General features: G+C 46.0%; 1 protein-coding gene across 1 annotated transcript in view; it reads left to right on the forward strand.

Moving 5' to 3' along the window:
- Positions 1 to 27,329, forward strand: part of LOC121280377 — a 74,416-nt gene that overhangs the window by 35,215 nt on the left and 11,872 nt on the right. Inside the window, exons 6-9 of the mRNA XM_041192321.1 lie at positions 8,387 to 8,506; positions 20,281 to 20,391; positions 24,129 to 24,168; positions 24,263 to 24,369. Coding sequence (XP_041048255.1) covers positions 8,387 to 8,506; positions 20,281 to 20,391; positions 24,129 to 24,168; positions 24,263 to 24,369 — 378 coding nt within the window. The remainder of the gene's footprint in view (positions 1 to 8,386; positions 8,507 to 20,280; positions 20,392 to 24,128; positions 24,169 to 24,262; positions 24,370 to 27,329) is intronic.

Genomic DNA, 27,329 nt, shown 5'->3' on the forward strand with positions numbered 1-27,329 from the left:
CCTCAGCTGATGAGGTGGATGTGGAGGAGGAGGCTGAGCATGTGGGACAGGATGATGAGTTCCTTACACTGGAGACAAGGGGCATTGAGAGACACACAAGAGAGGCTCAGGACAATCTCACTCACACCTGCATCCTGTAACCATGATATCCTTTCATTGCCTGTCTAATAAAAACTCAAACTCACTATGGCAGGACATCGGCTCCTTCATATCACTCACTATCGCTGAGCGCCCAGGCTCCACACAGTGACACAGCTGAGGAGATGACCAAACTCGGCCTTCCCCTACCCAGACAAGCAACTGAAGGTGGAAAGATACAGGTTCCATCGACAAGGCAGCAATAACTCCATGAATGACGCACATCACAAAAAGCGTCATTTCAATAAATTACTGACAAAATCATCCTTAACATGTACAAAGTCTAAACGCCTGTGAGGCCGTTGTGCATTGAGATACTTTTTGACATGGAATGTTGCAATCTGCTGCCACCGTATATGCTGAGGATCTCGATTAGACCTCCAGGGATCTGTCTCTGTGCTATCTATACTGAGTAAGTTATTGAGACTGACGAGGGTCCTGGTCGAACACTAGTATCTGAAGTTTATTACTAGCAACAGCCATACGCAGCCCTGCACAGGCCGTGATCTAGCCTGGGTCCTCACAGTTACATAGGCTGATCACTTGACTATATGCCTGACTCATAGGATGTACGTCGGCCGGAATTTCACAGCCCCATTGCGGCAGGAACCGGGCTGTAAAATGCGGTGAGCCATTCTAAACTACATTGACTTCGGTGGGATTGTAAAATCCCGCTGGCGTAAAATTCCAACCATAGAGTCTTGCTGATAGAGTCACAGGTAGTGGTGAGCATCTACGATAGAGAGCACAGGAAATAGTGAGCAGATAACATGGAGGCTGTACTTTAATACTCCAGCTCACACACGGTGATGTCACAGTGATGTCACTATGCAGCTTCTTAAAGGTACATGTCATTGTCTGCATTGGCAGCATTGGCAGGCACACAATATCACAACATCCCCCTTTCCCCTTTCTGATGGAAGAAAAACTTGGTCAGAACAAAGGTAACAGTGAAGCTCATGCATGACAAGATTGAGTCATGGTATGGAATCTTTATACATGAAGATAACGCTTTGCTGGGCATACGGCATGACCGTTTCTTGTTCTTGTGTAGTTTTCAGGGTGTTGTGTTGTGTCCTGTGGTTGCACATTCTCAGCTTGTGTTTCTTGCTGGGAATTGTTCATTGCAGGACCATCTTGTCTTATAGTGTGGCTAGTTGTGTTGTCCCCTATAACTGATATAACACCGAGTCATCGTCATTCTGACCTGCCTGTGGTTCAGCAAGCACAGTGTGTTTTGCACATGTCCTGACAGGTTGTCCTGTATATTGGGGACCGTTGTCTGAAACGATGGTTTCAGGCACACCAAACATTCTGAAAATCACAGTGAGTGTGTCAGCAACTGTAAAGCTGGCTGTGTCCTTGGCAAACGAAAGGGAATTTGGTAAAATAGTCGGTTACCAAGATGTAATCTTCACTGTCGAGGTGGAATAAATCAATGGTTATTTTCAACCATGGGACAGAGGGGATTTCATGTGGTAACAATGATTCTCTGCTCTGTTGTGGTCGGTGCAAGTGGCAGGTATATCATGTTTGTGTCAATCTGTCAATGTCCTTGTTAATACTAGGCCAATGGACTGATTCTCTCACAGGCATTTCGTTCGTTCTGTGCCCATGCGTCCGATGTTTAGGCGGCTTAACATGGTTTGATGCATTGCCTGAGGTATGAGGACTTGCTTGCCGTTGAATATGGAAACTGGGCTTCTGGAGATGTCCAGTTTACCTCTGTAGTGCCGGAATGACCGAATCCGTTCATGAACATCTGTGATGTGATTGGGCCAACCAGCGATAATAACTCCCTTCAGCTGTTGTAGCTGTGGGTCTTCTTGGGTCACCTGTTGTAGCATTTTGGCTTGACTTTGCCCAAAGTAGTTCAAGTCAATGTGGAGATTGTCTTCCACCTCATATTCGATATTGTCCATGCGGAGGTCCAGACTCACATCTTTGTTGTTGGACGGGTTGCGTAACTGACTCGGGGTGCCAGAGATTACCATTTTACAGTCTGGTTTATCTTGGACATCAAGGTCATAGCCCTGAATCTTCACCAGTAGGCGCTGGAGCTGTGATGGTGAGTGGTTTCCAGCAGATCATCTCCAGCAGCTTGTGGTGTTTGGACCATGAAGTTTTTCCAAACAGAAACATGTGGAAATGTTGAAAACCAAATGCTATTGCAAGAACTTCATGTTCAGTGTTAGAGTATTTGGCTTGTGCAGTGGTGAAAGCCTTTGAGCAAAAGCAACAGGCTTGCATTCCTGTGGTAAGCACTCACAAGACTCTTTTGTGACACATCCACCTTGAGTGCAGTGGGTTTGGAGGGGTCGTAGTATCGCAAGACACATGAGCTCAAAGACAGGGCTCCCTCCAAACTCTGAAAAATGTGCTGTTGGTCTTCTTGCCATACGTATGGTGTGTCCTTCTTGAGGAGGTTCCTGAGCGGGGAAACTTTGGCTGCAAAACCTGTGATGTACAGAGATAGAAAGTTGAAAAACTGAAGACACCTTTGCGGGGTTGTCCTTGTGTTGTGGGGTAGGCATCTTTTGTACATCTTCTATTTTGCTGGATCAGGCTGAATACCTTGAGAGGAGTAGATGGAGCCAAAGAAGTTGATCTGACTCTCATTGATTTGGAGAGGTTGAGTAGGTTGGGCCTGTACTCAATGAGAGGCGACCTTATTGAAACATAAGATTCTTAAGGGGCTTGACAGGGTAGATGCTGAGAGGTTGTTTCACCTTGTGGGAGAGTCCAGGACCAGAGGGCATAATTTCAGAGTAAGTGGTTGTCCATTTAAGGCAGATGAGGAGGAATTTCTTCTCACAGAGGGCAGTAAATCTGTGGAAGTCTTTATCACAGACGGCTGTAGTTTTTGGGTCATTAAGTATATTCAAAGCTGAGATGGACAAATTTTTAATCAGTAAAGGAATCAAGGGTTATGGGGAAAAGGCAGGAAAGTGGAGCTGAGGATTATCAGATCAACCATGATCTTATTGAATGGCGGAGCAGACTCAATGGACCACATGGCCTACTTCTGCTCCTACGTCTTATGGTCTTATGGTCCATAAGCACATGTAGGTTGTTGTCATGTTCTGCTTTAGCCCTGCAAAGAACTGTTATGTCTTCAGCGATGCACAGGCACCAAGGTACATCTATGATGCCGTCCATGTGTTGTTGAAACACTTGGCTCACGAGAGTCCAAATGGTAAGCACACGAAGCAATGCCGTCTAAAACGTGCATGCAAAGTGATGATGTCTTGTGATGCTAGTGCCAGATGGATGACTCTCAGGACCTCGCCACTTTTCACACCCGTTTTAGGCGGCATTGCTTCTGTCCATCTCAGACTTGAATATACTTAACAACATTCTTAGCGTCTCTTACGACCACAGCCGATGTTATTTGCTGAGCCAGTCAAATCCAAAAGGGAAGCTTGTCTTACTGACCAGAACCTTTGTTTAGCAATTTGAAAACAAGGGAAAAGCTACTGATCCCAGAAGCATAGAATCCCAGTGACATTTTTTGGATTTTAAAATTAAAAGATTTATTAACAAGAAGAAAATAAAACTTAAGCACATAAGATTACAGTTACACAATTAAAACAGTTTTACAAAACATTCCCAAAAAACCCACTTGGTCAGAAAACACAAGTAAACTACTTGGCACAGCTCCCTGAGATTTTGAATGATAAGAATCCAGTAGTATTACCCAAGGCAGAACTGCTGTCACTTTAGTAAAAGGTATACCACATGACTTCTCATTCTCTTGCAGTCTGCTGTGGAAATCCAAAAGAAAAGTTTAGAAACAGACTGCTTTCTGAAAACAAAGTCTGCTCTGGTTAAAACTCGATGACTGCTTCAAATTCACAACTTCCACACCTTCTCCCAGCACAGATCTGGTTTCAGGCCATCTCCCCCACACAGCCACATAAATCAGCTAAACATCTTTCCTTAAATATCTTTTTCCCCTTTCATATTCGATTTCATTGTCTTAACCATCTCTTTGAACTCAACTGTTGCAAAATATAAAAATCTTTCATGTTTTCCTATTGCCTCCACTTTCAGGTCAAATAAAATTTAATAATCTTCCCTTCTTTATTTATAACCTTTGTAAGTTGTAAAAGTCCCTTGTCATTTCTAACCTCCCCTTTGAAATTTAACAGCTAAAAAGTCAAGTTCCTACCTATCACCTGCTGCAAATTTTAAAACCCAACCTATTTACTCATACATTCAACTTCACAATAGTCTTGCATTACAAATGGATGCACCCAGCACCTTTATCTTCTTTATCTTTCATTGCTCAGTTCCCACAGCCACAGACTGTCTTTACTAACCTACCTCCAGTTAAATTAATCATACACATGCACACCCTTCTTTACAGTAAGCCACCATATTCCCAAAATATTAGAATAAGAATATCCATCTTCACACAGTCCAACTTCGAGAAGTATCCTCCTCCTGCAAGCTTGGGGTTCAGTCCCTCAAGTGTGGGGATTTTGTGAGGACATCGCTTTAGTGCCAAGTTTAGTCGCCTTGGATCCAGGCATAAATACAGAGAACCATCATTCTTTAATACACAGGTAACAGAATTATATCAGTGTTTTTGTCGTGAGTTTTGAACTCTGGGCTTGTGTGCTTGGTTGCGTTTATGACACATTATTGCTCAATGTCCTTTGGTGGAACATAATTTGCACATGTTGAAATATGCTGGACACAGCCTGGGTAATTCACCAAGGCTCCTTCGACAGCACCTTTCAAACCCACAAACACTGCCATCTAGAAGGACAAGAGCAGCAGATACATGGGAACACGACCACCTGGCAGATTCCCTCCAAGTCACTCATGCGTCCTGACTTGGAAATATATTGCCGTTCCTTCACTGTCACTGGGTCCAAATCCTGGAACTCCCTCCCTAACAGCACTGTGGTTGTTCCTACAGCGCATGGACTGCAGTGGTTCAAGAAGGCAGCTAACCACCATCTTCTTGAGGGCAATTAGGGATGGGCAATAAATGCTGGTCTAGCCAGTGAAGCCAACATCCCTTGAATGAATTTTAAAAAGTGTGTAAGACCACACCACATGCAGGTTTTGGGTGTCTTTAATGTTTTGGTTACTGCAGCAATGGTAGATTTGTGATCAAGGGCTTGAAGGGGCTGTTCCCAGCCACTAATGCTTCAAATTTTCTACCTCCATCCAATCGTGCATTTATTGTGTAACCTTTGGTATTGTCTATTAGCGCTTCCCTGAAAGACTGGATGGGTGTTGAAGTGATGACAAGCTTCACCAATCTCCCTGCAAGGTCTTTGGCATTGAAGTCGCATTCGGCTCCTTTGCACCAGCACCTACTTACAAATTGATCAATGCTTTCACTTGGCTGTTGTTTCTATGCCATAAACTCTTAGCCTGCGAATTCTAAAGTTAACTCGGATCTTTAGTTGATCTTCAATGAGTTTGAAGATTTTATTGGGGTCCCTTTGGTCTTCATCAGATAGACCTGATGAGTTTATATGCATTAACCCCTCCTTGCCAACAGCAATTAGTCATTAGGCAGCTTTTTCCCCTGGTCCTGTACCTGCTGATCTACAAAGTGTAAGCACATCTTCTGTCTAAAGAATTGAAATTCTGCAAGAAGATCTCCTGCTCACCAGTTCATAACCAAATCTTTATTTGCCGGTGTGATGTTCTTGGTTATTCGCTGTACTGGGTGTTACACGAATGTAGTTGCTGTATGCTGTATCTGAGTGTGACTCAGATCTGAGTCGACTTTCTGTTGTCCCTAAATGCTGCAACAATGTACTATTGTTGGCTCTTAACAGTGGTGCTGCTAAGGAGAAACTTACTTTTTTCTTTCTCTGTCTTGTATGTTTTAAAAGTAGCTCTTTAGATTCTTGGCTTCTTTTAATCTGGCTGGAACTAAGGAGAAAGGGTTTTAAGTTGCAGATCTTTAGATCGCAGAGATTTCGCTTTGCTAGCTGTTTCTGTTGTTGTATTGAAACTGTGCAGTTTTATTCTGCTGGGTTGCTACCGCGCCTTGACTGACAGGACAGGAAGGCTGGATTTGATGCCAAAACTGAGAGAACAAAATGACAGAACCGCCCGACAGTTTAGCTGAGCTCTGCCGAGAGCTGTTGAAACTTGCCTCTCCCGGCCCTCTCAGCGTGGGGTACTTTTGTTCGAACAAATTTGACACTCAAGCCTTCACTGTTAGGATGAGTGACTTCTAAATAGCTGATCCCAACATTCAGATAAAACAAAACCTTTTGCCCAAATTACTGAGCTTGGAGTGAGGTCTTCACTCGCATCTGAACTCCGATGTCTAGTGGAACTAGTCTCTATGCTTAATTTCAGATTCCAAGTCCTTGCAGTTGAAGAACTGTTTTTTTTAATTAAAGCTCCTGAACTGAGGTCCCCTGTGAATGATTTCCCTTAAAAGGCAGTTGGGAGATTGAAAACAGGGCGAGATGAGAGGCAGTCAGGAGATTGAAAACAGAGCAAGTGGAGAGGCTGTCGGGAGATTGAAAATGGGGCGGATGGAGAGGCTGCTGCTGCAGCCACTGCAGGTGCCGGGGTCACTGGCTGAGGGCGGAGAAGCCGCTGTTCACAATTGGAGCTCATTGAGAGGATCCCCCGAATTCAGGCAGCAGCTTCCTCCCCTCCACCTGCAGCTCCCTACGATCCGGAAATGGAGGAGCAGCTGGAGGAACCTCATGGCCTGAATAGACTCTCCCTTGTCCCGACATGTGTGTGCTGAGCTCCTGGAACTGCCAACAGATGTTCTCTCACCTCTAGATGCAGCTGCAGCAGATGCCATGTTGCCGAATCCAGAGGCCCATCATCAGCCTGGGACTCAACATGGGCCTGGCCTCCAACAGTCCTCTGACTGTCAGTGACCTCGGTGGTCACAGCCTCCATCAGCTGCTCAGGCGAGTCTGTGATGTTCTCACCAGCTTGTGACACTGAATCGAACTGTGACGGATACCCACCGACGTGAGAGTATCTGCGCTGGTCGAGGGTGGGCTGATGTGACCGTGAATCCTCTGAAGAATCCTGCAGCTCCCTGGACTCAGTGGCTGGCCGTCCTTCTGGAGAGCGGGGCCCTGTATGAGGGAACATAAACAGTTAGGGGCTGAGGGCTTCACATCTCCTCCTCCCATCCCTGCCTGCTGTGGACCTCCATGTGTCCGGTGCTGGAAACGTGAACTCAATGCATCCTCGCTCTCAGCTCACGGCCCCAGTTCCACCTTTCACAATTACCCAGCCGCCCTGGTCTCCTGCCTGTTCGAGGGGCGGCTGGAGTTCAGGGGTATTCGGTACAGTCCCTGGGGTGCGGGGGTATATTCAGCACAGTCACTGGGGTGCAGGGGTATATTCAGTACAGTCACTGGGGTGCAGTGGCGTTCAGTACAGTCCCTGGAGTGCGGGGGTATATTCAGTACAGTCACTGGGATGCGGGGGTATATTCAGCAGTCACTGGGGTGCGGGGGTATTCAGTACAGTCGCTGGGGTGCAGGGGTATATTCAGTACAGTCACTGGGGTGCAGAGGTATTCAATACAGTCATTGGGGTGCAGCGGTATATTCAGTACAGTCACTGGAGTGCAGGGGTATTCAGTACAGTCACTGGGATGCGGGAGTATATTCAGTACAGTCACTGGAGTGCGGGGGTATTTATTGTCCATGGGGATCTTCAGCATTCTTGCTGAGCTGGTTCTGATGATGAAGATGGGGCTAATAATCCTTTAAAGATACTGCCAGCAGCTGCCTTTCAATCGGGTGACCCTGAGATCGGGATCTTGTTCCCACTCCCGCTTGTCCATTGGACGGTTCCCTGAGCTCCATACCATGGTCGAGGTTGGGCCTTTAGCTTGGGCACCAATGACAGCCACTTCCAGACTCCTCGCCAAGATGGAGAGCGCGGGAATTCAATTCAGCCCCTCATTCAAAACTGAAGCTCCCTGAACTTCCAAATCCACAAAGATCTTTTTCTCATCTGATTCTCACTAAACAATCCTGAATTATTCGTTGGCTGTGAAGTGGGGAACATCCTGAGGTTCTGAACTTTGCTGTAGAAATGAAAATTCTTTCTTCCATCAGTAATGAAGCTTTCAGTTATAGATTGTCAAATCCTTTGAAATTCAATCTCTGCCTCCTTCACCTGGTCACCATGGAATTATAAATAATAAAACTTTTCATTGTAGGAGCTTGTTCAGCTAAATGAGATCCAAACCATTGAACAATATATTGTGATTATTGTTGTACAGATGGGTCCTGATGGTCAGATGATGTTTGCTGCTGTTCAGTTTCAATTGGAATATAGGCTCAGCCCATCTCTTCTTCCGAGAGCCGTTCTCACTCAATTCAAGCAGAAAACCTCACTCCAGGTAACAGAGTAAATTACTCCATCTGAATCTGCAATGATATGGATTCCATACACTCAGTGTTGATATTTGTTATTAAGTTTGTATTTTAAGTCTGGGTATTATTCACTCTCTATCTGTAACCTGCTGTTTTTACTATATTTCTGGGGCGGCTCCAACTCACTTCAGCTAAAGTCAGTCTTTAATCCATGGGATTCAAGTGAACAAGAATTTAAATTTGCAAACTTCCTGACCACATCTGAGTATATCTGAGTTCTTCCATCCCATCTCCTCCCAGATCCCATGAGAATATCTGTTTACCCGTCAAACATCTAACTACAGGGACAGAGTATTGAGCCAGAAACATTAATGACAGCCTGTTCAGAATGGGGATTTTATTGAATGAAAAGGGGGAGACGGGGCCTCGATATTACCGGGGAGGTGGGGAGGGTGTGGGAGAGCCCAGCAGTGGGTGAAGAAGCTGATGAGGCCGGGATTGTGGAGGTCCTGCCGATTGGAACAGGAGGAGCTCATTTCAATAACTCTGTGCAGCATCCTGATTGACAGCCAACACAGACCTCGCCCGACTCGAGTCAGAACATTGGGCAAGATAGGAAAGACTGGGTTTCACAGTGAGTAACTATGAGTTACAATCCGACTCAATTGCCACTCCACTGGAAGCTTTTTATTCATTCATGGGATATCGGCATAGCTGGGTAGGCCGCCATTTATTGCCCATCCATAATTACCCTTGAGAAAGGTGGTAATGAGCTGTCTTCTTGAACCACAGCAGTCCATGTGATGTAAGTAAACACACAGTGCTGTGAGGGAGGGAGTTCCTGGATTTTGACCCAGCAACAGTGAAGGAATGGCAAAGTTACAGACAATAGAGTTAGGAGGCCACAGTCTGGAACCTGTGGGGAAAGTCTAACCAATTAGTAGGGTAGGGTAGTCCTTGGTCTATGATTGGGATGAAGCACAAAATCTGGCTTGACTGAATACAGCAGGGCAGAGTGTTTAATTTGGGGAATTTGGTGAGTGAGGGAATTTTAAGTTTTGATGTCTTTCTAAAATCTAGTCAAGTTTGGCTTTAGCATTTAACTGTAACATTAAATTGTAGTTTCTTTCAGTCTTAGTGATGAACAAGCTTTCTGCTGGAGGCAGCTGCAGTTAGTTAATTCGGTGGCTATTCCCTAGCCAGCAGGTCCTGACTCAGGTCTCTGGAATTTCATCTAATATGAAGACAGGAGGCTTTTATGCAAAAGCACAAAGTAAATAGCACTAAGTCCAGTTCAACTGAGTACAAAGAAACAGAGCGCTTAACTCAAGGGAATTTGGTAAGTGAGGGAATTCATCACAATGAGGAAGGAAGTGTTGTTCTGGTCTTTTACAGAACAGTGATCTAAGAGAGGTAGCCAGAGACAGCCGAGACCTGAGAGCTGCAGTCCAGAGTCATTAATTAGATGAGAAGGCAGGTGATTGGTTTGTGAATTTTTAGGTTTCATTTTCTTTCTCTAAACTGGGCCAGTAATTTCAGCTGGTATTGGGGGTGTAGAAGTATTCTATTAAATTTATAGCTTAACTAATTAAACTCTTGAATATAACTACAAATGATATTTGTTGAATGTTAGGTGATATTTCTAAGCTTGAAACGTAATTAGTTAATGGAGGAATCTTGAACGAAGGGGCACAGTTTCAGGATAAAGGGTCTTGCATTTAAGATGGAGATGAGGAGGAATTTCTTCTCTCAGAGGGTTGTTAGTCTCTGGAATTCTCTTCCCCGAAGAGCAGTGAAGGCTGCTTCATTGAACATATTCAAAGCTGAGTTAGACAGATTTTTGATCAACAGGCAGTCAAGGGTTATGGGGGACAGACAGGAACAGTTGAGGCCATCATCAAATTGGCCATGATCTTATTGAATGGTAGGGCAGGCTGAAGGAGCAAAACGGCTTACTCCTGTTCCTTTTTCTTATGATCATATGAGTCGGCTGAGAATAGCAAATGGGGGAGGTGGGGGAGGGGTATGCTGATGGTTATGATGGGGAGGACTAGAACTTCAGGCTGAGGAAGATGAATGCCTCCAGGTAAGAAGCTGAGGAGCAGCACTCCTGCCCCTCCTGGTTCACAAGGAGCTTAAAGCCAGACAAGGTTCAATGAAAAACTTAGCCAGGCCATTTCCAACCAGTTGGCTCCTCCAAGAAGTCTGCTTCTTGATGCCAGAGAGTGCAGGATATCCCTGGTCCCGAGGTTAAAAATAAATCACAGCACTGCTTACATCATCGGCCATGACTTTTGCATGTTGTCTAGTTGTGTCTGATTTCAGTGGGAGCTTTGTCCAGTGCCTGGATTGCACTGTGACAACAGAGGCTGGGAGGTAAGTTTGTTACGATCTGGTTAGGGACCATTAACATTTAGAGAGAATTCCAAACATCTTGTTTTAACCAGTATAATTATGCCACATGATTTCACATTCCTAAACAAGAACAAACTTTATTGTACATGAAAGACTTAAACGAGTACTGTTAACTTAATATGGTTATAAGTACGTATGTTTTGCACTCAGCATTACTTCTTACTTTCCCCCAAGAATTCTCTTATCAGACACATCAATCTCAAAGTTATTTACTTCTGCAGGGACCACCCATAAGTATGAACAGCCCTCTGAAAACTATTTTTAATTCTCTTCAGTTCCAGCTCCTGAATGGATGCCACAGTCCCTTGTTCTGGTTACTTTTCAAATCCTTCCAAGTTAATCTGCTGGTTTCTTTCTTTGCCACAAAGGTCTGTGAGGACCATTGCAGACTCTTCCATGAGTTTCAAACTCGGCAACCTTCCAGCTCCTGTTCCCTTACAAAATTCAAACTGAGATTAAGCCTCACCCACATTCAACACAGTGAATGATGAAGTTAGTTTTTCACTCTGCTTACAGCACAGGCCTAGGTAACGATCATTTACTTCATCTACCTCTTAGTGAACATCGAACCACACCAGATCCAAATTGCAACTGAAACTCTTAGCAAACACCCAGATATATTGAAACCAGAGAGCCACCCAAAGTTCCATCCATGTCCATGACAATGTGGCATGCTCTGGGATGTTCTCAAACAGACCTTCAGGTTAATTATCTAATTATTCATAATTTACAATTTCTTCTTTGATCTGGAGAAATAAATAGATTTTGCAACTTTTTCAGGTTCAGTGAATGATTTTAAAGTAATTTAGCTCCACCTTCCAAAACAAAAACATCTATTTGCACTGCCTTTACTGCAAAGATTACAGACAGTCTCCACCAAAATGCTCACAGATAGGTTATGCATTGTTTAAGATTCTCCAGCTGTTGTTTTATGATCTTGCTTTTCCAGCTATTAATCTCTTAAGGCAACATGGTCACAACCTTTTAAGTGTAACAGGCTCCAAGTTTGTTTTAATTGATTTAGCCCATTTTCTACAGTTAAACTTTAATTCCTAAAGTAAAAGCGAAATTTGAAAATACATGAATGCTGAATTGGATATTTGCAACTGGTTGGATTCGTCAATTCCACTACCCTCACCTGCTCCCCTGGTCACCAACCTCGCTCACTAATCGAGAGGTACAGGTATCAAAGAGGTATCAAAGCAGGAGGAACCCATGGTGTCTGAATTTGGAAATTTGGAAATTTCATCTGGGAGATCCTAAAACTGACTGAGTTCTAAAGAGTAAAGCTGGGCTTTCCCATCACCAATACATTTCACCTTGAAATTGACAAACTTCACAGAAGTATCTGCTGCAATTTCCTTTGATACCTCATTTTTTAAAATCAGTTTTGGCAAAAAGCTAAATCAATTAATGTGGTAAAGGTTACAGCCTCAAGTCCCCAGTAAAACCTGGATGTTGTGACTCCTCTATCGTGGTCAGTTGTAGTTTTGATATATCTGGTATTTGTGGGGTCTTGGCAAAAAAGGATCATGAAAGCTGCCTGATTGTTATAAAAGACCATCGGGTTCCCTAATGTCCTTCAGGGAAGAGATGCCACATTTACCTGACTCAACCTACACAAGGTCCCTGTCCTGTATGGGTGATTTTTAATGTCCTCAAGGTGAGTTGGGATGAACAATAAATACAGCTTTGCCAGTTGTTGTGTTCAGTTATTCTGTGTTTGACTATGTGGGTCTGTTTACTATTGATGCTCACCGTACTTGATTTGTTAAGCCTTTCTGCTTGATGAGGGTGATGATGCCTTTCCTCATGGATTCTAACATGCTGCCAGCCAGAAGCACTCTTGTATACTTCCAACAGGTCTGGGCCGATCCAGTCCCACAGAGTCCAATACAAGTCGGCCAGTAACCATCACTTCTGGAGTTTTACTCATCTTAAAGGACCTGACGGCCTTTGGCAGCTCATCCAGAGCTCAGACTGTTCAGACTGTTCTGCGAATTGTTGTCTCAGACCCCCATGATAGAGGACAGGAAGGACTGGGAGGCTGTGCTGTCTGTGGGTTTCACATCCTACAATCCAGCATAAAAGGCTTTGCTGATTATCTGATCCTTGGTATGTCAGTCTGAGATGATGTTACCGAGCTGCCTTTTAGCTTCAGGCTGCTGATCGCAGAGCGCTCTCTGCGTACCTTTGGGAAGAAGAAACACTAGCACGTCTCATCCTGCTGCACAGAACGGACTCTAGACCAGAAGATGATCTTGGAGGCCCCCACAGCAAAAAGAGCGAGGCCTGCTGGCTCTTCAACTATGGAGATCCTGCTTCATATCGACCCCATGAACTGCAGCAGGAGCAGATTCTGCCTACTTTTCTGGAGTCACGACCTTTCCCTCTGAATCAATCTTGCCTTGTGAACACCTATGAGGATGAAAAATCTCTTGATGTTTGCCTTGAGCACTTCCCACCATTGCTACAGGGACTCAAAGAGGGTTTCTCACAGTTCTCCAACTTTTGTAATCTTTTTTGAATTCCTTGATGTTTTCTGGGGTCATCAGTTTCGCGTCCAGCTTTCATCTCTGGATGACATGTGGAATTGTGATATAGTAGCCATCACTGAGACGTGGTTGAGGGAGGGGCAGGTTTGGCAGCTCAACATTCCGGGATATAGAATCTTCAGGCAAGATAGGGGAAGGGTAAAAGAGGAGGAGGCATTGAATTATTAGTTAAGGAGTCGGTTACTACAGTAAGGAGAGATAATATCTTGGAGGGGGCATCGATTGAAATTTTGTGGGTAGAGCTTAGTAATAGAAAAGGAGCACCCACATTGTCAGGTGTTTATTATAGACCCCCAGATAGTCAGCAAGAAATTGAGGAGCAAGTACATGCACAATTTGTGGAGGCTTGTAAAAGCAATAACAATAGGGTAATTATATTAGGTGATTTCAACTTTCCCAACATTAATTGGGATAGACATAGTGTTAAGGGCTTGGATGGAGTGGATTTCTTGAAATGTGTCCAGGAGAACTTTTTAGATCAATACATAAAGGGTCCAACAAGGGACAGCGCAGTGCTGGACCTAATTCTGGGGAATGAAGCCGGACAGGTGGCTGAGGTGGTGTTGGGGGAGCATTTTAGTGATAGCAATCACAACATGGTACATTTTAAGCTTGTTATGCACAAAGAAATAGACAAGTTGGAAACAAATGTTTTGGATTGGGTGAGAGTGGATTTTAGTAAAATAAGGTAGGATCTGGCCAAAGTAGACTGGGAACAGCTACTTGTGGGGAAATTTACTGAGGAGCAGTGGAGGTGGGGGGGGGCGGGTGTGGAGGGTGGGGGGCGGGGGGGTGGTTGTTCAAAAAGGAAATGGGGAGGGTACAGGCTCAACATGTTCCCACTAGGGTGATAGGAATGAGTAACAAGCCCAGAGAACCATGGATGACCAGAGATATTGAGGATACAATGAGAAATGTGAGGTGATACACTTTGGAAGGAGTAATTTGACAACTATTCAATGAATGGCATGACACTAGGAAGTTCTGAGGAACAAAGGGACCTTGGTTTGTGTGTCCATAGATCTCTGAAGGCGGAGGGGTATGTTAGTGGGGTGGTGAAAAAGGCATACGGGACACTTGCCTTTATCAATCGAGGCATAGATTACAAAAGTAGGGAGGTCATGTTGGAGTTGCATAGAACCTTGGTGAGGCCACAGGTGGAGTACTGTGTGCAGTTCTGGTCGCCACATTATAGGAAGACTGTGCTTGCACTGGAGGGGGTGCAGAGGAGATTCACCAGAATGTTGCCTGGGATGAAACATTTAAGTTATGAAGAGAGGTTGGATAGACTTGGGTTGTTTTCGTTGGAGCAGAGAAGACTGAGGGGTGACCTGATCGTGGTGTACAAGATTATGAGGGGCATGGACAGGGTGGATAGGGAGCAGCTGTTCCCCTTAGTTGAAGCATCAGTCACAAGGGGGCTATAAGTTCAAGGTGAGGGGCAGGAAGTTTAGGGGGGATGTGAGGAAAAACTTTTTTACCCAGAGGGTGGTGACGGTCTGGAATGCACTGCCTGGGAGGGCAGTGGAGGCAGGTTGCCTCATATCCTTTAAAAAGAACATGCTTGAGCACTTGGCACATGATAACATTCAAGGCTATGGGCCAAGTGCTGGTAAATGGGATTAGGTAGGTAGGTCAGGTGTTTCTCAAGTGTCGGTGCAGACTCAATGGGCCGAAGGGCCTCTTCTGCACTGGGTGACTCTGTGATCTCCCTCAACCAATCCTCTGGTCTTCCTGAAGGTGACAGTCGACCAGCAGGAGGGAGTGGCCAGAGAAGAACTCTGGTTTGACATCAGTGGATCTGACCATGAACACGCGGGATCCAATCAGGAAGTCTATCCTGGAACGGATGGACTTGTCTGGCCTCGACCAATTGTATCCACACGGTGCCCCATCTGCAAGGTTGCTGACGATGTTGTGCAGCTTGGAGTCTTTTATTGTTTTCATCAGGAGTCTGGACAAAGCGTCCAGTTTGCTGTCGGCCCTGCTGATCGCCCACCTGGATTGATGCTGCAGTTGAAGTCACTGCCTAGGGTGACCAGGCTGGACATTGCCAGCAGCTGTGGAAGCTGCTGAAGGATGGCCAGCCACTCACTGTTGAGTTGTATGTGTTGATTAACCAGAGCAGAGTGTTTTTGGACATTACGTCTGCTACAGAGAGGTGACCGCCCACCACCTCCTTAACTTAAGGGATGGAAATTTCCTCCCCACAGCAGAATGCCCAGACCAGAGGAACAAGAACCATTTCATCCTGACCACATCGATGGTCCATGGGACCACCATTGTGACTGCTGCCGGAAGGTGCTGTGGTGCAGTATTCCACACTCCTGCAGAAACAGCCGGTCAGCTTTGACCTGGGTGGGGTACCTCAAGGTTGGAACACATTATGTAGTAGACTTAACATTTTGCATATTAAGGGAGGCAATATTTATACCCATGAAAACTGTGTCACTCACAGACTCGTTGTCTGTGACAGTCTCGGCCTTGGGTGTATTCCTGCAGACCCATAGGCTGGGATCCTCCAGTCCCTTCATGGAAATTCCCATCAAAAGTCAATGGACATTTTGCTGGTTTGCCAAATTTTCTGTCATGCCTGTGATGGGTCCGGCCACGGTCGGGACTGGAAAATCCAGGCCATAGTGTTCCAAACAGCTTCACTGTTATTGGGCTGAGACCAAAAGGCCTGGTCGATGACCCAATAACCAATTGGCCAATAATAAGGCCCCCATCACTGTTTTTGATTGCCACCCTAACAGTGTTGCACACACTCTAGTTTAGGTATTTACGACAATCTGAAGTTTTCATGGTCACCAAAGCTGGAACTAGCTTTTCATTCCAGATTGATTTAGTAATGAATTGAATTTAAATTCCACCAATTTACGGGGTGGAATTTGAACCCATGTCTCTACAGCATTAGCCAAGGCCCCTGGATCACAAGTCTAGTGACATTACCACATCACCAATGTAACAACTACGTAAATGCCATTTCCTCAAAGTGATCCATAAGTGAGTGAGGTTGGGTAGTTTGTGTTCAGCAGTTGTGATGGCTTTTGTCGTTCAATAGTTGTAATTTACCTTATGAGATGGACTCTGTAGGTAGAACAGCTTTGGGAATGAGTAAATGTCCCTTTTCTTGACTGGTTCTGTCAGCATGACATTTGAAGACTGCCTGGCTTCCTTTTCAACAGACCAGTGATGTTTTCAGGACAACTTCCTCTGTGACTCCTGGTGGCAGAGAGAAACCCAGCTCTCATATGCTGTTCCCTGTTAGTTCAGCTGAGAGCTGTGGGCTGGAACTGTCTTCCGGAGGTCTCCTGGGTTCTCTGCACAAAATTTCTAATATCTTCACATGTCTTGGCCTTGGCTATTGGCTACCCACTTGGAGCCTTCTAGAACGTGATAAACATTGCATTTGTTAAAGGTCAGCAGACTTTTGAGATCTGTTTTTATGGCTCCTTTTGTCCATTTAAAAGAAAGATTTTGTCAAACAGCTAATCTATCATCTCATAACTACACAATAACGACACCACCATCCCCACAATTGACACCAATATAATCCAAGTCATGCAGGATCCACAGTTTGCAATAGAGAAAGCTTCTTTAACAAGACCACAGGGTGAGATTTTAACTCTCTGTAAGCAGCTGGGTTGTGAATGAGTTGAAACCTTGCCCACAGTCTCCATGTGGGAGTGTTGTAGCCTGGTCTTGGGGACATGGCAAGAAAACCAAACTTTTGAAGAACCCCCTGATTGTAAACACTCACATGCTGCAGTTCTTGGTGCTTCTACTGTCACATGCCACCAGCAATTGCATTTTAAAGTCTCTGATCTTTTTACAGTGATGTTTTTATCTCCGGCTCGAGGAAGTTCATTCTTTTATTTTTGGTGCTGAGAGCTGTGGAAGATACTTGTGAATGAAGGAAATCCTAGTGGTTAAGTAAACATCGGATTTATTTATGGCTTTGGCTTGGAGAAAGTTTATTAGAAAGTTGGATTTTTTATCACTGATCACATGACCCACTGGAACTAGATTATACATTCAAATCCTGGAGAAATTCCAATAGGAAAATTTGTCTGCAAGGCCTGGATGACGATCAACTTTCGGAGAAAGTTTAAAATAACTGGAGCTGGGGGTGTGGAGGGGAGGAGGGAGAAAAGGTCAGAAGCTCAGAGTAACAGAGGCACAGAAAGATCAAAGAGACTGAGAAAAGAGCAGCACAGGAGAGTGTGCAAGAGAAGATTAAGAGGAGATTGATAGAGGTATTTAAAAATACGAAGGGTTTAAATGGAGTCAATAAGTAGAAACTGTTTCCAATAGCTGACGGGTGGATCACCAGAGAGCAGATACTGAAAAAGAGACAAAGGTGATATGAGGAAAAACATTTTCACTTAGATGTGGTTAGGATGTGAAATGCAGAGATTGATAGGGTGGTGGTTTCAGATTCAGTCATGAACTTCAAAAGTGAAATGGACAAATAATTGAAGGGGAATAAAGTTGCATGGATATGAGGAAAGAATAGGGGAGACGGCCTAAGAGGGATTGTTCTTTGAAAGAGCTGGTGCAAACTCGATGGGCCAAATGGCCTCCTTCTGTACTTCACTGTTTTATGATTCCCTGTGGATACAGGGTGTTCAGTCTGAGTGTCCTTCCCCCAGTTTCAGTTCCCTGATGCTTGTTCATCACCTTGTTCTTTGTGGGGAGTGAAGATATTGTTAATGGAATGGAAATGACAGGGAGACCTTTCTCCCCTCGGTGAGTGCATGATGGTGGAGTAAGTGCATTGTCTCTTTCAATGAATAATCCTTGAAGATTCTTAGAACCGCTTGTGGAAGACAATGTGAGTTAACAGTTTGCCTGTGAGCTCAGGCAGTACTTGAATGTTTGAAGAGGAGAACGGGTGATGACAGAGCAGGAAGGAGATGATTGAATCCTCCAGAAATGGTCGAGGATGTGGAGAGGCAAAGGTTCCTTTCCTTACTTGACCAACCTTGTTGAGGTCATTGAACCTCTTTACGCACAGTGTGACAGTCCTTGGAATGGTGCTGGTTTCATTAATTACCCCAGCACCACGTTCATACAGCCTAAACCCCTCGCTTCTGGTTCACAACCCTTGGTGTTCAACACTTGATCTTTGAAGTGAGTAACTTACAAGGGTAAAGACCATGAGCTGGTCAGTGGGATTAGGCGAGATAGCTCTTTTCCAGCTGGTAGACATGATTGGCTGAATGGTCTTCTGTGCAGTGAAGTTCTATGACTCTATGGCCCTTTGTCAGGAAGCAACACGTCCATGGAATCATCAGACAATGTGAGACCCCTCACTGCTGCTGACCTCCTGCTCGGCTGTCGTTCCTTGAAAATTATCAGTAATTATTTACCCTGTTGCTCAAAAAGTGATGCCCCTCTCTAATTAGATAAAAACACTGCAGTGTCATCCCTCCCAGTCATGGCAACCCAGTGAGAAATAGCATTACCTCTCCTAACCTGACCCAATTCTCATGTGGGTGCAAAGAGGATTATCTTCTGCTTGTTCAGAATGACGAAGGAAAGTAGATAATCGATCAGATTGGGGATTGACCATCTTTCAGAGATGGTCAGGCATCTCCTTTGGGATTCAGAGTTGGGCCAATCTGACCTAAAAACTGCTCATGCAGCACCAGTTATTTGGGTGTTAAAGGGCCCACTCAGGCCGCTGAGATGGCAGACAGGAAGTGTACATTGCTGTATTGGGAATGGATAACTATGATGTTGAGGGGCCACACCTGCCACAGACATTAGACCCTTTCTTTCATAGAGATGGAGCCCGAAGAACAGGATTACTCCTCCTGACTGTACATTTTACAAAATCTCACCGCCGATCTCTCACTCTTGATTGCTGCCACTCCCAACTGTCATTGGTCTCAGTTTCTGACAACCTGATCCTCGATCCCCTGGAATCCTACCTGTGATAATCTGAGGTGCAAAAGCCTTTAAGAGAATGTGAGCAGGTTGACCACATGACTATATTACTCAATTGCTGTGAGGTGTGAGCTACAATGTTAATGAGTAGTTTAGAGTAGGGTCTGGTTGGAGAAGCACACATGGTGTTAGTGCTCCGTTCTCTGTGTAAATAAACAGCATGTGTTTCATCTTATATCGGTCTCTGCATCTGCAGTATATTGTTGCCAACTCACCTGCTGGTAGATAGGGGTGCAACCATGTTCACGAGCAAAGCGACCCAACAGAAGAACATAACACTATCCTTCCTCATTCAGTCTCCAACCCTGTTCCCTGGCTTCACTTACCTGAGGATGCTGCTACTCTACCAATGATCTGACCTTGGTCGCCTCTCTCCTAGCTGCTGTTGGATAATGCTGACTCCTTTGTGATGAAACCCAAGGCCCAAAATCAGGCAGCCTGGGCCCCATCATTAGGCTTGGGCCCCATTATTAGGCTTGGGCCTCCTCATAAGGAACTGGTTATGCTCCCTGTGCCCTGCAAATATCGCAAAATAATTGCCTCTGAATTTCTGTTCCTGTATGTGGGTACGGTGTCACTCTGACTCCCAGGATTCCCAGTGGGGTGATGTGCTTTAACAGGTTAATGACCCCATCACCACAGTTTGAGACGCAGTCTACAGAAGGCTTCATGAGGGGTCTGGAGTTGTGATTCTCACTCTTCTATCAGCAAGGTGATCTCCTGGAATTCCAGCCCCGAAGAGAAGATGTGTTACAAGGAGGAGACCTGCACTGCTCACGCTCGCCACAGGAATGAAGATCACTGAGATGTTTCTGTGTGTAATGTAAATCCTAAGTAAGTGGATTTTCAGTGATTCATTTTCTGTGTTGTTACAGGGTCAGGAGAGGAATCCTGTTTCACCCAGTGTTACAGTTCGAGTCGGGAGACCGAGTATTGATGATCTCTCAACCCCTCTAACAGCTACATTTCAAGGTTTCACATGGCAGGTGAGATAAAACTAAACAATGTCATAGAGCTCAGCCTGTGTGCAGCCATTTCTGTGATTGGAGTTGTGCAGCACAGTCTGTATTATCATCTCCAGTGTTGGTGTGAACGTTAGGCTGAATGAGCCAGAAATTCCCCAGTCCTAGGGCTGTAAATGGAGCACTTTCTGGGCAGGTTGGAGAATTTGGAGCTGTGTTCACCTTGTCTCTTTAATGCCCTTCAGAGGTTCTGATCATGATGTGAGTGTGGGTATATTATGATGCCAAACAAATGAAGATAGTTGTATCTTGTGACATATTTTCAATTACTTGTGCTTTGAAAATCCTCTGGAGGATTTTGAAGGGAGAATTTGGGTCAGGACAGAACTATTGCCCACCCCATGGAGGCAGCCCTGGCCCCATCCAAAATCCTGGGGTCAGAGGTATTTTTACATTGCAGGTGGGCACACATAACTTTCTCGGTAAAACAGGTTGTCCACCTCGGGTCAGGTGTTCCTGTTTCATCAAACTTGTGGAGCTGTGAGGAAAAAAATTCATTGAAAATGATGACGTTCTTATTTTGACACTTTATCAAATTTAGTTGATTGCAGAACGTCCCTTATACCCAACATTCTCAGGACACAAATAAAAGTCAGAACTTCAATGATGTATTTTCCTCATTTACATCAATAGACTCGCCCCCACCATGGCCAGAATTTCAGATCAGCAGAAGATGGACAGGGACTCGGTGTGAACAGTTCCTTTGTTCATCCCGTCCACCCGAGAGGCTCTGAGATTTGGAGCCATCATCTTCCATTTCGGTAAAATGACTTCACCAAGTTCCATGGAGCACTGTCTACTTCTTGTGGTGTTAATGAAAATAGAGAAAGACTAGGTGGAATTTTCAGCTCCGGAGACTAAGTCCGGTGGTGGGTGGGAAAGTTGGCACGGCTCCTGCCGGCGGGCGTGGTGGTTGCCATACCAGATCATCTGCTTTTTACCTCATTCTACATCCATGAATGAGCAGCTCGTTGTATCTCGTGGGGGGACTGGGATTCGTCCGCCTGCCATTACCCCTTCAGCTCATATTGCCTGGCACCATATTTAACACCACCCATGCACGCATTCATTTTCTGCAGCCCCGGACTTGTCGTGGCAAACACTGGAATGGCCCCAAGAAGAGACGAGCACTGTGCCCTGGAGTTCAGCAGAAGGCACTGGCGGCACCCCATCAGGCTGTCGAAGACCAGCGGGAGAACCTTTATACCGTGATGGAAGCTGGAGGTCCACGAACCTCACCACCAAGACTGGGGACAAGGTCACAGTGCGGTCAGTGCCTGTGGTCCTCAGAAGAGGATCGCTATCCAGTGCCGGAAGAGGATGAATGATCTCATCCCCTCCACCGGAGTAAGTCAACCTTCTCCTCAATCTCAACTCTCACTCTCACAAGGTCATCAGGCATTCACAGGGTTCCATTCCACAGGGATCTCACACACGAGCAGCGCAAGGGACATCACCACTGATTCTCTCTCACACACTTTTATATCTTCACCTCTTGTCCCATCCTGTACAAGTCTTGTCCTCCGCCCTTTACATAGGTCCAGTCAGCACCCACAGAAGACGGGAAAGTTTATGATTTGCTTTGGAATATGCCCTGCTCACAGTCTGTCCATCTGTCTTCATTCAGGACAAGATGGCCCACAACAAGATGGAGAGATCCCAGAAGGGAGGGGGGATGCTGCAGCTCAGGCCACTCAGCACTTTTGAGGGGCAGGTAGCAGAGCTGGCGTTCCTGCACCGAAGGCAAGATAAGCATCTCCCAACAAGCCCGTGAGGCCCCATCCACTAATCTTCACTCATCCGCCGACACTGGAAGTGATCTTTAATGTGACTATCCAGCCAAACACTAATTATCTCTTCTCTTTATCCCAGGCACAAGCGAGGAAAGGAGGAGGGACACCGCCAGCCAGCCCATCAGCCCCAGCCTCCAGACCACCTCGGATGAGGATCCTGAGGAGCCACTAGATGTACAGTTGTCACGGCATTCACCCACACCCTCCACCAGCGCAGAGATACACACACCTCACTGAGACCTGGTTCTAGAGCAGACTCAGGGTCACCAGCTGGTGAGCACAGCACAGATTCAGGTCCACAGCAGGCGGAGGCAGTGACAGCCAGGATCACCGACACTCGGAGGACTGCTGGAGGACAGGCCCCTGCTGAGTCCGAGTCCGATGACGAGCCTCTGGAATGGGCCCTCACAGATGTTGGAGTTTCAAAGACAGACAGGAGTGCAGAAGGCAGGGTTATCAGAGGCTGTCAGCAGATTAGAATGGAGGACGGAGGAGTCCGTCCACTTTGTCTGATATCATGGCACCGACATGCCAGCGCATTGGAGTCACCATTGGAAGGGTGGCAACCACCATGGAGACCTATATCCAGCTGTTTGTGCTAGATATGTGCTCGGACCTGCCCAACATGACTGTAGCCATGAGTGGGATCCATCAGTTGCTATGCAAGAGGGGGACAGAGCACCTTGACCTCCCTCCCCAGGAGCTCCTTCCCCTCAAAGAGTCAGGGAGGTGCCCTCGGGCACCCACAGGGAGGAGGAGCATCAGCCATACGCCCCTGGGCAATCCAGGCAGGACTGTCCTGGGCTGTTCAGCTGCTCCAAATCCCCTCTGCCTGTGACCCCAGCAACTCCAGCTGCTCAGGTCGAGGAAGGTGCACCTGCCCCACAGCAGGGGACCCAAAGCAGGCCGGGGCCCTCTAGGCCTCGGCCCTCCAGAGGACACTGGCCAAGTTCATCACAGACAACAGGGCGTGGCATCAGCAGCTGCCTCCACCTCTGCTGCAGATGTCCGGGATGCCCCGAGTCATCGAGGCAGGGTAAGAAAAATGAAGAAACACTGAGCAGAATGGTGGAATGGGCGTTCACTCACTGTATATACTTTGCACATTTGTAAATATATTTTGATTTTCTGAAAGTCTCATATAGTGCCTGACTCTCCTATCTGATGCAATGCTCCGAGGTCATAAAAGTGAAACAGATGCACCCCCCCCCCCACCACCCCCACTCCTCACTTATCTGCCATCGTGTCCCTCTGGTATATGATATTTCTCACGATCTCAGTACAATGAGCTGCCTTTCTGTCCACAGCAGTGACATGAGCAAAGCCAGTTGCTCTATCAACATGGTGGTTGGGCAATGCATATCTTAGACTTGCATCAAAGGATCATGTCATGTGGCCCCATGAGTAGAGATTTCACAGTTTGGTTTATTCTCCTGAGGCTGCTGTACTGAAGACTGGTCTTTGTGGATCTTATAGGTTTTAATGGCGACCCACATTGGAGTCAATCTCACTCGTTGCAGCTTTCAATGGCCTCCATGTAACGTCTGACAGGCTTGGGTGTGGGTAACATTCCAAGTAAAATCTGGAGACCTTAGCTTCTCATGGCAGCCGGTAGCGTGATGTCGTGATGATGTGAGCAGCTATACATCACCCCTGTTGTGGTTCCCATTCTCCACCTGCATGATGCAGAGCTATGGACCTAGACAGCACTTGGTGATTCCTGAAATGTCTGTTATACGACCACAACTATGCGATTTCACAGCCAGCAATACACTTCCTCCTAATTCTCTGCTTTACCTTGTTAGTCAGGCTGACGAATAATGTCTAATTGTTTAAACACTTACACACCTGATTAAACTGTTTTATTGTTGATGAATCTAATGATAAGATTTATCTTGTCCATTTTAGACAAATTCTACATCGTGCGGCTCCAGCGCTCTTGGTGAAGGTAAGTGAAGAACTTTATAAAATGCTGAGATCAATCAGGACTGGAATGTGTAAATGAGATAATGATTCTTATAATTAATAATTCTCCATTACAGACAACATCGATCTGAATGGATGTAACACAAATAACAATAGAGTCAACACCATCACCTGCAGTTGTGACCGTTTGGGTTTCTTCTTTGCTGTAACACTGGAATCGACGGTATGAATAATGCTCATCCTTACAGTTTAAATAAATGTTAATATAACTTTACATCAGCCTGAGAAATCAGACTGCCTCTCCATTCTCACTGCAGTCCAGTAGGGCTCTGCCCAGATTTTAAAGACTCCCCTGCAAAATAATTTGTGATTCTGGTACCCCAATTTCTGCAAAGTTTACATCGTTGTCATTAAGGACGACACAACTTCTAAAGAAGCCCATGGAAATGCTGGGCTGGATTGTCTTAAATAAAATGTCAGTTTTCGATAGGTTTGAGAATTTCTGGGAGCAAAACAAGGACAGAGGCCCCGAAACTCTGGCCTTAATAAAATGTACAAATCGGGGTGGAATTTTCCGGCCCTGTCACAGAGTGGGTGGGGCTGGAAAATGCGACGAGCCATTCAAAAGTCCATTGACTTCAGCGGGACTGGAAGATTCCGCTGGCGAGAGGGCCCGGAAAATTCTGGCCTTGGTATCCCTCCTGTGACTCTACTGTGCCCTGATCCACCAGAAATGCCTCCCACTGAATCTCACTGAAACACGAACATGGCCAAGTGATTTCTGAGATTTCCCTGCTTTTCCACTCACTCATCACAACAACAACTTACCTTTATACAGCGGCTTTAATGTGGTAAAATATTACAACTTACTTCACAAGAATGGGGTCAGAAAAAAATTGATTCTGAGCCAAATATTGAGACACAGGTTACCAAAACCTTGGTCAAAAAGGTAGTCGAATGCATTGGAGCGCAGATTTGGAGGAGCACAGATCTCAGAAGGCTGTGGGCCTGCAGAACGTTACAGAGATATGGAGGGGCAAGGTCAGAGAGGAATTCCAATATCAGGGTGCGTATTTTAAAATTATAAAGTGTTGCTGGGCTGGGAGCCAATGTAGGTCAATGAGCAGAGGGGGGATAGGCGAATGGGACTTGCTGTCCCTTCAAATCACCACAGCTGAAAAGGTGGCAGTGCTGAGTATATAGGGTGACCAATGGCAGTAACAGATTGGAAAGGTGAAAGGTCACAAGAGGGCAACTCGACAACATTATTTTGATTAGGAATCATTTCCACTGCTTTGAAGCTGCTGTTTCTGAGCATTGACAGATACTTGTGAAACTTGCTGAGAATTTAATGGGAGCTCTGCATCGTGGAATAATGGATTTCTCTCTGGGGATTCCATTCTTTCTGTGCTTTGAGGAAGAGCAGGAAGACATGGAGGAGAAAAAAGATGGAGGCCGAGAGAGAGTTTTAGCAGCAGCTTGTCTGAATGCAGTGAGCGATCCGCAGGTATCCACGTCACAGGGTCAATAGACTCAGCAGGATCTGCTTGGAGTTTTCCTACAGGCCGTATCTGACAGGACGGCCTTTTCTCTGACAGTGTCACTGTGATGTACCAGTTGTGTGATTCTGACTTGCAAACTCTTTCCACCAGGGCATTGCTTTGTCTGTGGCTGTGAAGCTAACAACAGCATAAAGACTGAGAGAGAATCAGATTCATCTGCATGATTTTGCCATTAGGGACTGGGCCTTCTGAGCACTGAATGTAGATGAGGAAGATGCTGCTGGTGACCAGACCCCTGCTCATGGTCAGGAGTGAGCACACATTTAGTTCATTTTGTGGTAAGATTGCAAGAACATAAGAAATAGGAGCAAGAGGAGGCTACAAGCCTGCTCTGCCATTCAGTAAGATCCTGGCTGACTATCTACATCAGGCTTGTCCCAACCTGTGGGCTGCATTGTGGCTTGCAAAGCTCCTCTATGGCCCCAGGATGGTTTGTTGAAAATGCCAGTAAGTCGGGTCAGTGAGTTTGAAGATTTCTGCAGGGGTCGACTCCTCTCAATCACAGCCTGTTTCTCTCCCCAGGTCTGCTGCTGATAGGCTCACTATTGAACCTATCGGCAGCAAACATGGGGAGAGAAACAGGCTGTGATTGGAGGAGCAGAGAACACCAGGAACTGCGAGGATGAGAAGATGGAGAGAAAGAGAGAGAGAGAGAGAGAGACTCTGGGGTGCGCAGGGCTTCCGCTCACCATGCTTTTCCCGCAGCTCCAGGCCCCATCCCTCCTGGCTCTCCCCGTGTCCCTTCCGGCTTTTGGCGCTCCTGCGGTGGGCACCCATGTTCTGGCTCTGCTAGGCCACAGGCCTTGCTTCAGATCTCTCCTCTGCTCTCACCCCTCCCCAGCTGATTGAGTAAGTGAACGTGAGTGAGGGTGTGTGAGGATGGGTGAGTAAGTGAGTGAGGGTTGATGAGTGAGAGTGGGTGAGTGAGTGAGGAAGTGAGAATGGGTGAGCTGGTAGGTGAGTGGTGAGGGTGGGTGAGTGGGTGAGGATGTATGAGTCAGGGTGGTTGTGGGTGGGTGAGTGAGTGAGGGTTTGAGAGTGCGGGTGGGTGAATGAGTGAGGGGGGGTGAGAATGGGTTAGGGATTGGGTGGGTGGTGAGGTGCGCGTGTGTGTGTGTAGAGTCTGTCTCTGGCTCACTCCCAGTCTCAGGGTTCTGATTCATCCTCACCCCTGCACACCAACAGGCACTCTCACAGTGGGTGAGGGTGAGTGAGTGAGTGCCCTGAGACTGGGAGTGAGCTGGACACGCACACTGTCACTCTTTCACATTCTAATGGTCGTCTTTATTTATTACTCATTTTTAAAATTACCAGTTTGTTGTTGTAACATTTTTGTTTTGCTCAGCAAGTTGTTTCTTTTCATACGTCAGCTTTTGCTTTTTGAAATTCATACTTAATGTTGTTCCAAACCTTATCTTTCTGAAATTTGCTCATCAGCCCCCCCCGCTCCACACCCCCCTCCCTCCCCGTGGGTGTGAGGAAAATTGAAATGTGCCCCCCCCCTCCACCCCACATGAGAAGGACAGACAAGCCCGGGCGACATCAACACCGCCTTCCCCATCTATCCCCATATCCCTTGATGCCTTTAGCTCCCAAAATTCACTCTTGAACTGCACAGTGA

The sequence above is a fragment of the Carcharodon carcharias genome, chromosome 7, assembly GCF_017639515.1.
Source record: "Carcharodon carcharias isolate sCarCar2 chromosome 7, sCarCar2.pri, whole genome shotgun sequence".
NCBI lineage: Eukaryota > Metazoa > Chordata > Chondrichthyes > Lamniformes > Lamnidae > Carcharodon > Carcharodon carcharias.